The sequence below is a fragment of the Idiotropiscis lumnitzeri genome, chromosome 14 (genome assembly GCF_059441095.1).
Source record: "Idiotropiscis lumnitzeri isolate Australia: NSW breed Sydney's pygmy pipehorse chromosome 14, RoL_Ilum_1.0, whole genome shotgun sequence".
NCBI classification, from domain to species: domain Eukaryota; kingdom Metazoa; phylum Chordata; class Actinopteri; order Syngnathiformes; family Syngnathidae; genus Idiotropiscis; species Idiotropiscis lumnitzeri.
Window position 1 is genome coordinate 15421614 of NC_142404.1, and position 12374 is coordinate 15433987.

At 43.2% G+C, this 12374-nt stretch overlaps 1 protein-coding gene across 3 annotated transcripts in view; it reads left to right on the forward strand.

Moving 5' to 3' along the window:
* Positions 1-10889, forward strand: part of sema5ba (sema domain, seven thrombospondin repeats (type 1 and type 1-like), transmembrane domain (TM) and short cytoplasmic domain, (semaphorin) 5Ba) — a 69589-nt gene extending 58700 nt beyond the window's left edge. Inside the window, exons 15-24 of one of the 3 annotated variants that reach the window (XM_088315117.1) lie at positions 535-678; positions 1376-1523; positions 1606-1831; positions 2903-3118; positions 3931-4101; positions 5847-5897; positions 6187-6324; positions 6630-6674; positions 7185-7390; positions 9377-10889. In XM_088315117.1, the coding sequence (XP_088171243.1) occupies positions 535-678; positions 1376-1523; positions 1606-1831; positions 2903-3118; positions 3931-4101; positions 5847-5897; positions 6187-6324; positions 6630-6674; positions 7185-7390; positions 9377-9553 (1522 nt within the window). In that variant the 3' untranslated portion in view covers positions 9554-10889. The remainder of the gene's footprint in view (positions 1-534; positions 679-1375; positions 1524-1605; positions 1832-2902; positions 3119-3930; positions 4102-5846; positions 5898-6186; positions 6325-6629; positions 6675-7184; positions 7391-9376) is intronic. The other 2 variants (XM_088315118.1, XM_088315120.1) reach the window with 2 other exon arrangements.
* Positions 10890-12374: the final 1485 nt, after the last annotated feature.

Here is a 12374-nt window from a genome sequence, read left to right on the forward strand (position 1 = left end):
CCTTCCTTTTTTAAATTAAGTAATTTCAGTAATTTACTGTAAATGCAAAAAATACTTTATCTAAATTTGTTTTAATGTTTTTTTTTTTAATTAATTTATTTCATCAAATGTAATTAATTTATTTCATCAAATGATTTCTAAATTGAATCATTGGAAATAAAAAAAACTGACCATTTAAAAAAAAATCTTTTTTCAGTAATTTTCTTATTAATTATTATACAATTGATTACATCAACTCTTGAATAATATAATAAAATATTTTACTTTTACAATAACATTTTATTAATTATTTTAATGTAGCAATTTTTAAAATGTATTTATTTTTTTTCCATAATTTGGGAGTTAAGTTATTGTAAATGTATATTTTAAAAAAACTTTAAATAAATAAACACATTATTTTAAATACACATTTTAACTTTTTTTTTTTTTCTACCCTCATCTACAAATGGCGTAGCCCATTTATGGGCTTTAAAGTTAAAAGTTTTCCCCAATCCTAGTCTAATGAGATCCTCTTGTTTGTGTGCGTCACCGTAGAAACGGAGGATGGACGCCTTGGTCGTCATGGGGACAGTGCAGCACCAGCTGCGGCACGGGATTCGAGCTGCGCCAGCGCTCCTGCAACAACCCGGCACCGCGGCACGGAGGTCGCGTCTGCGTGGGGGCCAGTCGTGACGAGAGGTAAGGGGAAAAAAAACTCTTCTACAGTGGAAGTTTATATCCCCCTATTCAAATGCTAGTCTTTTGTGATGAGAAAAAAAATCAAAACTTTATCCACCATTAATATAACCTGTTCAACGCAAGTTGAAATGAAAAAAAAAATTTCCAAGGAAATATTTTGTGGGGGAGGAAAAAAAGTCATCACCTGACGTGAATAAAGTTACATTTCTAGATGAGTGTGTTAAAATCTTTAAGATACAAAATGGTGTATTTTTTTTTTTAAGTCAGATTCTTACAAGTATAAAGTTGGAGTTTTGGAGAAGAAAAAAAGTTGTTAACTTCTGAAAATTAAGTTGTAATTGTTAAAGAAAATGTGAAAAATCTGTTTTGATTTTTCACTGCCATCAAGTTTTCTGAGCTTTTTTTTCTATCAAACTTATAAATATATATCATCACATTTATAGGATCGCAATGGCTAGATTTAAAAAAATCGCTAAAAATATTTAGATTTTTTTTTTTTTAGATAAGAATTTATATTTTTCAAGATTTTTTTTTCTAAATATAAAGTATGAAGTGGAAATCTTTTTGAGAATAGTCCATTAGTTTACACAATCAAACCATATATTTTCCCTCGCATAACATCACATTTTCTTCCAATTATCATGATAAAATCTTGGAATGCTCCCAAGTCATTGTGCCTGCGGTGACTCCTTGTCAGGTTCTGCAACGAGGGTGTCTCGTGTCCCCAGCCGATCCTGTGGTCCCCGTGGGGCTCGTGGACCAAATGCAGCAGCGAGTGCAGCGGAGGGGTTCACTCGCGGGTGCGCACCTGCGAGAACGGCAACAGCTGCCCGGGATGCGCCCTGGTAAGCGCCATTTCCCCAGCAAATCGGACGCTAATCGGCCTTTTCCTTAGCAAATAATCAATGAGAGTTTGACCTTCTCCAGGAATACAAGGCATGTAACCTGGAGGCGTGTCCAGAGGTGAAGCGCAACACGCCGTGGACGCCATGGATGCCGGTCAACGTGACGCAAGGCGGCGCGCGTCAGGAGCAGCGCACGCGCTACATGTGCCGCGCTCGCCTGGCCGACCCGCATCAGCTGCAGATGGGACGACGCAAGCTGGAGACCCGATATTGCCCCAATGACGGCACGGCCGCCTGCGACACAGATGGTGAGGCGACCACATCATTTATACATATTCATACTGTAAAGACTCACGAAGCAGGCTTGGATAAAAATGAACGGTGTCGATTAAAAAAAAAAAAAAACGAAAAAGCCCACAAGTCGATTCCAGCAGGGTCGTCGCTCATTGGATCCACTCACCATTTCCATAAAACGAACCCTCACATTACATTTTCTCTTTCCCCCCTGGCAGCCGAAGTGCTTGTGGGAGCTAACTAGAAAACTGCTCAGGTTTTCCGATTTATTGCAATCCAAAGTGCTACACGGGTCGTGTGCACTACACTTTACTCGTTAGCATTAGTCAGGGTCAAGTGTTATGAATAAGGCCGGCGGGTCGAGGCCGGATGGGTACCGAGATAGCGGCTGGAGGGCGGCGGACTGACCAGCAAAAAAGGGTCAAGTGCCCAGCTCTGGGGAATAGATGACTGAACTGTGGGAACAGATTAGAGCTTCAATAAAACGATAATAGCTTCACTATTTTAATCGTAGCACCTTTTCCACAAAGGGTTCTCTTCAGGCTCCTGATTGGCTAGTATGGACTAACACAATTTGGGGTGTTAGCGCCACCTGTTGGATCTGGTCATTAGATTAGCTATAATGCGGAATAGTTTGTCGCCACATTCCATTTTTTTTCTGGTCTGCTTTAACCTCTTTTTGAACCAACATGTAAAAAAAAAATAAAAAATATCTATATATAAAATGAGAAATCGTAAGGAGGTTCTGCTTGAAGGATTCGTGATGTGTTGGGAAAAAAAAAAAAAAAACATTGAGGAGGTGTTTGTTGAAGGATTGACGATGGTTGCTTTCCTTTGACGGACCGTTTTTCTCGCGGCAACATTTCTCCGGCTGTCAAGACAAATGTTATTTTACAGCCCAGCTATGTGCACTACCCCCCCCCCCCCGCGCTCCCCACTTCAAGCATCCATCAGTGGATGCCTGCACTCCGAAACACATTCTCTCCTGCCGGGTCAGGACTGGCTTAGTCCTGACCTCCCCGACACTGTATGTGGCTACATAGAACTCCGGCATTTAGTACTATTGATTCAGTTTTTGTCTGTAGACCTAGTGGAGGATCTGCTTAGGACCCCGCTGGTCCGAGGGGCGAGCTCTCTTGCCTGGTCTTCGTGGGACTCGTGGTCCGGGTGTTCGCAGAGCTGCTCCAAAGGATATCGCACCCGACGGCGATCCTGCACCGGACCGGAGGGCAAGAGCGCCCCTGTGGCCTGCAGAGGCTCCCCTGTAGAGTACCAGGACTGCAACGTCCAGGCCTGTCCTGGTAAGAACCACAAAACACCACCAGAGTACGATGCAAGGATGATATTTGTGCTTCTTATCATGACAAACACTGCCTGATTTCATGTTAATCGGACGCATTGGTGCCGGATGCTGATATTTTCTTATCCAAAGTTGATTTCATGGTCCAAATTCCCCTCAAATGCCCCCCCTATGTATGAAATCCACATCTTTCTATCATGATTTTCGTGCACCCTGTCATGATGGCCTGATGAGCCCGCCCGATTTCATATCACTTGGATGCTCTGGTCCCGGTTGCTAATATCTTCTCCTACTCTGTATTTGGTGAGAAACTCTCTGCTACGTGTCCTCGAGTGCAACCCGCCAAGCGGTGAGTGCGGGTCCAATCATTGGGTCTTTTGAAATGAGCGTCACGTGCTGGGCCCGCTTGAACGTGCGCTACACACACACACACACACACACAGTCGCATTGGCCAAGGACAGGGCCAGTGACAAAAAAGAGAATGGCTGTGAAATTGTAATTGATGATGAGATTAGCAGGAAGGATGGAGCCAATCTAGATTAGTGAGGTGCGCGCGCGTGTACGTGCGTGTGCGTAAAGGAGCCCTAAATCACAGCCTTCAGACAGCGATTACAAACTTTCCAACGGAAGTATGAGGTCAAGAGCTCTCACTCTGACCTAAAAATGTTGCACGACGTGTTTGTGTAGCTTTTAACGAGGTCACGTCAAGGCTTGTTGTGGTGTGCGCACCCCCCAGTTGTGCCGGAGATGATAATTGCGTTACCATATTTAATTTGGTCGTCGAGACGTGACGTTGTGCTCTGTGTTTGCAGTGAAGGGCGCGTGGTCATGCTGGTCGTCGTGGTCGCAGTGCTCGGCGCCGTGCGGCGGCGGCCACTACCAGCGCACCCGAGCGTGTGGCAGCCCACCGCCAGCCAGCGGAGGGGGCATCTGCTTGGGGCTGCACACCGAGGAGGCGCTTTGCAACACACACACGTGTGACGGTGAGAATCAGCACAATGGACACTTTTGGGACTTATTTGGGGATTTGTTTTGTGTCGGGGAATGTTTTACATTGTGTTCGTTTCAAGATTGTTGTTATTAGAAAGAAAAATCTCTATATATTTACTCTATACATCTAAACTCTATTTTTTGGGGGGGTGAAATTTTTATTTCTACAATTTCTACAAGAGATTTGGTTTTATAAATTTTTGGGGAATTTTTTTAAACTTTTTATTATATTATTTTTACCTTTGATTTATTTATTTTTTATGAGTTGTGTTTTTTAATGATTTTTTGTGATTGGGACTTTTTTTTTCAAAATTAAAAGTATTTTAATTTTAGGATTATTTTAAATGTTACAATGTAACATTTTTTTTTTTTTAAGTTTTGTTGTTTGAATTTTTTGTTGTTGGGAATGTTTTGTTTTTTTTGTTTTTTTTACGAGACACATTTTGTAAAGTTTTCTCTTATTGAGACATTGTTTTTGTGGAAACTTTTTTTTTCTTTTTAAGACATTTTTTATGTATTTTCTTTCTGGTGATTTTGATTTTTTTTTGCAATTCAGGACATTTTTGATCATGGGGGCATTTTTAAATTCCACTTTTTCTTTAGAGGACATTTTCATTTATTTTTTTTTCGCATAAATGTCTTATTTGGAATGTTTTTCTCGTCTTTGTCCTTTATTTTTCTTATAAGGGACAAAAAAAAATGTGTATCCGTGTGTGCTTACATGTTTCTTGGCAACACGTTTTAAGTCCAGACGCCTTGTGCTCAAATTGCCCCGTTGTCTACCGTCAAGCGTCATTTTTTTCCCCGAGTGCTTTTCAATTGGTATTATCCCACCTGCCAATCACACGAACACACACCCCGCCTCCTCCATAATTACTAACCAGGGGGGGGGGGACGGTAAATGACTTCCTGTCGTTTCTCCCGCCTGCGCTGAGATGCTAATCGTCCCCCTTTGATCGTTTTTTTCCCCTCTCTGGCGTCCTGTCAATTGACCGTTGGCTACACGAACTCGCACGCTACAGTGACCATTTGCTAATCAGCCGTCAAGTGTCTTTGCCTGTCACTCATGACGATGATTAAACGGTAATGAAGTGCGGCAGGAGCGATGGGTGATCCGCTATAGGGAGGGAACCGCAACCTTGACATCAGTGCACAAACGCGAGAAAGTCACTTTTTTTTTTTTTTTTTTTTTTAAATCTAACTGGTTTGACACGGATACTCAACACATGTAAAAAAAAAAAAATAAATAAAAAAAAAAAAATATTTGAACAGCTGTCCAATGAAGTGATTGCTTCTCAACTTTGATCTCAAGACTCTCAAGATTATTTTGTTCTTAAAATTGATTATTTATTTTGCGCAAATACAAAACAGCTTTTGGATAGTAGGTGTGTGAGCGTGAATGCGTGTTTCTTTGTGCCGGCCTGTGATTGGCCGGCAACCAGTTCAGGGTTATCCCCCGCCTCGAGCACACCGTGACCCTTGTGATGAGAAGTGGAACAGATAACGGTTTGATGACCACTGACGGATGACCTATTAATTGGACGATATTAGCTCTTTTAATTAATTAATTAATTAATTAATTTTTTTGGGGGTGGGGCAATTTTTTTTATTTTTTTTTTTTGTGTAAATTATTTTTGTATTCAACACTTGCACATTATAACATTTGATAAAGATCGACACCTCAGTCTGGATTAGCGGTGCATTAGGCGTGACGATACAGTCTTTTGTGTGTGTCTAGATGCGTGTTGGGCCCCAAGGGAGCAGATGGTGCTCCAGGCTGATCGTGGAGGTAAAAGCATCTTGCGGTCTGCTTCTGCTCACTCCGCAAAAGCAAAGCATTCTTTTATTCGATTACCGCACAGTAGGAATTTTCCCCCTTTTCCCTCTCGGGTCAGAGGTTTCGTTTTCTGCCTGCGCGCCAACTCCAGTGTGCGCTGAACGTACTTGTTTACATCACAGAACTTTGTACTGTGCCTGGTGGCTTCATGGGGCGGCTTCGGGGTTTTTTTTTTTTTCTTTCGACCGATGAGGTCGCAGGTCGGCGTTTGTACTTGGCAGTAATATTGTTTTGTGTCCAGGTGGCTGGATGGCGTGGTCGCTGTGGTCGGCCTGCGACGACACGGGGGTGCAGATGAGAAGCCGAATGTGCGGCGCCACCGGGGGCGCCCCCTGTTTGGGCAACGCCACCCAGCGACGGGACTGCAACGAAATACCTGGTGAGTCTGCAACGTATCTTCAGTTGGAGTCTTTGCTCCTTGCTAGGCTTTTGGGTTCAAGGTCGTAACCTTTCATGAGTCCAAACTATTTATTTATTTTTTGTCAGTTCTAACGCGAACGCCGCATGCCACCGAACGAGTTGTGTGTCTCTGTTGTTTTGTGTCCATGGCGCAAACATCTCCAAAACCATCATCATCGTCGTCGCATGCGTACACCCCCCCCCCTTCACCCCTTTGTCGTTATCCAACGCATGCGTGCATGTGTGTGTGCGTCTGACCGTGTGCTCCTGTCTTCCTCTTTGCAGTCATCCTCCCCGCGTCGGGCTTTGACCAGGACCAACACTGCGGAGGTAAAGTGGATTAGCACCGGTCTGACGAGCTCCCGCCCCCTCCCCGTCACACGCATGTTACCACGCATGCTACATACCGTATGCATCCTTGTGTCTGTGTATTCTCTGTCCAACACGTGATTAAACTGCACAATAGTTCATCTTGAATGTTAGGCTCAGTGGTTAAGACATTTGGGCATCGTTTTGGAACGCGACGGAATACAAATACTCGACGGAAGAATTTTCACATCTGTCTGCTTTTACTGTGCTGTATTTTCCAAACTCAATTGTATCCTTTTACTACTTATTTCCCATTACCATCTACTGCTAAATACCATCTGAAGAAATTAAGCGGCACACAAAGCGGAAAATAGCTGCGTCAAATCAAGATTATTTATATAAGCCTTAATCGCAGAAGAGTCTCAAGCAGGAATATCACGTGACTCGTTTAATTTCCGCATAATCCTTCTCACGCGCTGGTTGGTGGAGGTCATGACCCGAGATGTATCGTTTGTTGTCGTCGCTGGGCAGCGTTCACGTCCATCCACCTGATCGCCACCGGGGTGTCGTGCTTCGTGGGGGCGGGGCTCTTGTCCTTCCTGGTCTACGTGTACTGTCAACGCTTCCACAAGCCGTCGCAAGAGTCGGCCGTCATCCACCCGACCACGCCCAACCACCTCAACTACAAGGGCAACGCCACGCCAAAGAATGAGAAATACACGCCGATGGAGTTCAAGGTGGGTGACGCGTTCACAATTTAGCATCTGGTTTAAGCTTCGGGTTGAAGCTGACTTCCTCTTTCGAATTTCGTTTACATCGTAAAGAATGCTAAAACCGTTTTTTCACGGTGCTTTCCTGAAATTTAAGACTCAAGCACCCTTCGAGAATGATCTGAAAGTGCGCCTCCATGTTCAACGCGAGAAAGATTTAAGAACCATAAATATTCTCTCATGTTTTATTTACTACTTTTATTGCCGCGTTCGTCTGGACACGCCAGGATGGATCACCTTCTCACCTGCGCTTTATTAACGAGCTACATTAGCGCCGCCGCCGCTACCGCGCTCCACTCCTAGCATCCTCGAGCGTGCTCTTTTGTTCTCTGCTGGTCTCATTAGTTGAACCACAAGAGGTTATTACGATTGTTTTGCTTTTGGTTGCTGCATTTTCTGAATGAAACGATCTAAAAAAAAAAATTAAAAAATTATTTTATCGCCACCTGCTTGCCACAACACGTCGTCGATGCTTAAATGAATTAAATGCGGCGTTTAGCCACTTGAGTGGTTCCAGCTTCCTGCCGCTTCTTCTGGCTTTCTGGGTGACGAGAAATAAAGGTCAAACGGCTCTTAACGATGCCCTTTATTAGCGACGCGACACCGCTAACGATGAATGCGAGCTAAATCGATCTCCTCTGGATCTGTCATGATGAGGCGCACCTGCACAAGCTAATGAGATCCAAGAGCAAAGCGGCCTCTGAACAGAATGAATGCAAAAAAGATATTTGAGTTTTGCGTTTTATGCAAAATGATCAAACTTACGATGCTCCACTTTGGAATTTGGTCGCATTTCAACAAACTTTTTGAGACAAGTGGACTTAATTTGTCTTTTTGGGCAAATTTTTGGTGGGTCTATTCATGATCGGCACATCGAACCAAATTTTATTTTGCTAATTGACTTTGGTGCTAAATGTTATGCTTGTAATTTCACGTCATCTCGTGTCGTCGCTTCGAAATGTCCCAAAAATGACATCCGGCGTCTGGCTCTTGACCAAATCCTCCATTTTTGTTGTCCATTAATCTGCTGACGATGTTTGACATGAAACCCGATTACATTTGTTACACTGATTTGCTTGCGCCTGTGAAAACACTCGCCAACTAAACACATCTGCCGCAATGAATTACTCACCCTTAATGTGTGTGTGTGTGTGTGTGTGTGTCTTTGTGTCGCACACACACACACACATTGTAAATAAAATGAATCTTTGAAGCGTTTTCCCCGCTTAAGGTTTACTTTGAAACACCTTTGGGGCGCTGTTAAAGGTCTTGTTTTAGTGTGCGCACTTAAATGTTAGTTACCTTTTATATTTAATGCGCTAACAGCCAAGGTTTAAAGTCTGACACTGCATTTGTGGCCGTTGGAGATTTCCCACTCGCACTTTACAAAGTTCGATATCAAAGCGTTCCAAGTTGGCGAAGGAACATAAACTCCTTTTTTCAAATATAAAACGGTTAATTGTATATTTCATAGTCGAAGGTTCAGAAATTCCCCAAATTCCCAATTTCCTTGAGTGCAACACAAACACTAATTGCTTTTTATAGACCCCTTTGTACATTTTTGTACATGTGTGTACTCAGTTGGTTTTAATTGGGCTTTAAAACGGGATTGTTAATTTTTATTACTTTCACTTTTGGCGAAAATGGTTAGTTTTAGTTCAGCTTTTATTAGTTTTAGTATTAGTTTTAGTCGCAAGTATTTGTCGAGTTGGAAAAAAAAAAAAGTTTTGTGTTATTTTTTTTTTTACAACAAAGCAATATCAGAGTCATTCTAAATGAATGTTTTGGTCTTAGGCTTACGCTAAAATAAAGACAAATGATTCCATGGATTAATACGAAAGACCGTTCATTTATTTATCGACCAAACATTTTGACTTGCCGTCTTTTTAAGTGTTCACGACAACAACTTGACCAAACAAGTGTGACGTTTGTTGACTTTGGTGCCATTTGCAGACGCTGAACAAGAACAACCTCCTGCCGGACGAGCGCTCCAACTTGTTCCCGCCGTCGCTGCAGCAGGCCAACGTGTACACCACCACGTACTACCCGCCCGCTCTCGGCAAGTTCGACTACCAGCCCAACGCCTCGCCCTCGCCCTGCCGGACCTACAACCACACCAACAACAGCTGAGGCTCGCCGTCTCCGCTCGGACCCCGCCCCCGCCCCCGCCCCTGCAGCGTGACGTCACAAGACGGAACTTTCCGCTTTGCTTTGCTACTTTGCTTGATAAAAGGGGCGGGAACTTGTCCTTGGACAAAGTGGAGGACGGCGAACTTCCGAAAGTCCTGCTGATGAACAGTCAAAAGTCGTCCAGAGGGGGTGGGCGCAGTGTAAATAATCCACCCTACCCGGAGAAAGACTCCAACGGATCGTCCAAACGGATCGCTCCGAAGCAAAATAGCGAGGCAGTCATATCAAATATGGCCGTCGCGCTGCGTTAGCGAGGGATCGGAATAAGCTAGTAGGTGACCCTTGGTTTGTAACAGTCATTCCTTTTTTTAGGATGAACCATTGAAATGGTTGAAAGTAGGGCTTCAAGCCCGGGTTTGGGCTTCAAAGTGGGTTCTCAACTTTGGGCTACCGTTTTAGATAAGGGTTGGGGCTTCAAGTTAACGTTTCAAGTCAGGGTAAGGGTTTTAAATGAAGGATTTAGGCCAAGGTTAGGGTTTTAAAGTAGGGTGTCAAGATTAGGTCAAAATTTCAATCAAGTATTAACATTTCAAATTAGGGTATCAAATCAGGATTGGTTTTCAAAGTAGGGGGCTCACGCCTGTGTTTGGGCATCTGATCAGGATTTGAAACCCTAACTGAGGCTTCAAATCGTAACTCACAACCCTCATTTGAAGCCTTAACACTATCTTGAATGGAGGCTTAATTTGAAACACGAATCGTGATTTGACATCTCAATGTTGAACCTGGCCTCCTGACTGGCAACCCTTATTTAGAGCCCGTACCCAGACTTGACACCCTAACCCTTTGCAGCCCTACCACGTATTTGTTTCAAGCCCTTTGGAAGCCAGTAGCATAGGACCACTAACTCCTCTTCTTTGTTAGTAACGTCACATTGATTTCAGTTGTTTATTTTCTCTGTACGTGTGTACTTGTGAATATAGGGAACTGGGGACTTGGGTTTCATCACAGACCCACGTCCAGGGGACTGCACGCATACGTGTGTGTGTGTACAAACACACACCCACACACGCACGCCAACACACGCACTATATTTGATTCCAATGCTACTACTGTACTGCTGCTTGTGCGTGTGTACATCCAGTAGATATCCGGTTGATATGACAGCCTGCCCGTATGTATATTCAGTGTTCATTTTAGGGAAGCCTTATAGTCCACGCACGCACGCACATATTGAAATGTGTGGGGACAGGTGTTTGTTTGTTTGTGTGTGAGTGCGTGTGCGTGCGTATGTGTGTGTGTGTATGCATGTTAGTGTGTGTGTTGGGTGGTGTGCGTGGGGGGGGTGTGCGTGTGTGTGTTTTCTATGCAAGCTGTGTGCAAGGGCGTGTTGTCGTCCGCACTGTGAATCTTTTTGCTACTTTCTATTTTTCTACCAGCAGCGCCGCAAAAGTCAATAAAACGTCAAAAGGACGAGCGTGCGTGGACGCAACCATAAAGGTGTGCTGTGTGTTATCATTGGTTTTATGGTTCGAAACCGGGATTCGGATTTCAAGACAAGGTTTGGTGTTTGGTTTAAAGTTAGGGACTCTCTACATGAATAAGGGTTTTATATTTGAGTTGAAAGACAGGGCTAGGGTTTTAAAATCAAGGGCATGGTGGCTGACAGGTTAGCAGATCCGTCTCACAGTACAAAGGTGCAGGGTTCTCCCTGTGCCTGCGTGGGTTTTTTCTGGATACTCCAGTTTCCTCCCACAATCCAAAAGAAGTAAGGTTTCATACTAGGGTAAGGGTTTAGAAGTAGGGTTTCAAATTAGGGTTAGGGTTTCAAAGTAGGGTTAGTGTTTCAAAGTAGGGTTAGGGTATCAACGTAGGGTTTCAAATTAGGGTAAGGGTTTCAAAGTAGGGTTTCAATTTAGGGTTCGGGTTTCAATGTAGGGTTTCAAATTAGGGTTAGGGTTTCAAATTAGGGTTAGGGTTTCAAAGTAAGGTTTCATATTAGGGTTAGGGTTTCAAAGTAGGGTTTCAAATTAGGGTTAGGGTTTCAACGTAGGGTTTCAAATTAGGGTTAGGGTTTCAACGTAGGGTTTCAAATTAGGGTTAGGGTTTCAAATTAGGGTTAGGGTTTCAAAGTAAGGTTTCATATTAGGGTTAGGGTTTCAAAGTAGGATTTCAATTTAGGGTTTCAAATTAGGGTTAGGGTTTCAACGTAGGGTTTCAAATTAGGGTTTCAATTCAGGGTTAGGGTTTCAATGTAGGGTTTCAAAGTAGGGTTTCAATTTAGGGTTAGGGTTTCAAAGTAGGGTTTCAAATTAGGGTTAGGGTTTCAACGTAGGGTTTCACATTAGGGTTAGGGTTTCAAATTAGGGTTAGAGTTTCAATGTAGGGTTTCACATTAGGGTTAGGGTTTCAAATTAGGGTTAGGGTTTCAAAGTAAGGTTTCAAATTAGGGTTAGGGTTTCAAAGTAGGATTTCAATTTAGGGTTTCAAATTAGGGTTAGGGTTTCAACGTAGGGTTTCAAATTAGGGTTTCAATTTAGGGTTAGGGTTTCAATGTAGGGTTTCAAAGTAGGATAAGGGTTTCAAAGTAGGGTTTCAAATTAGGGTTAGGGTTTCAACGTAGGGTTTCACATTAGGGTTAGGGTTTCAAATTAGGGTTAGGGTTTGAACTTAGGGTTTCAAATTAGGGTTAGGTTTCAATGTAGGGTTTCAAATTAGGGTTAGAGTTTCAATGTAGGGTTTCACATTCGTTAGCTTCAATGTTGGGCTTCAAGCAAGGTTAGCGTTTCAAGCTTTAAAAACATACGAGTCAAGAATAAAA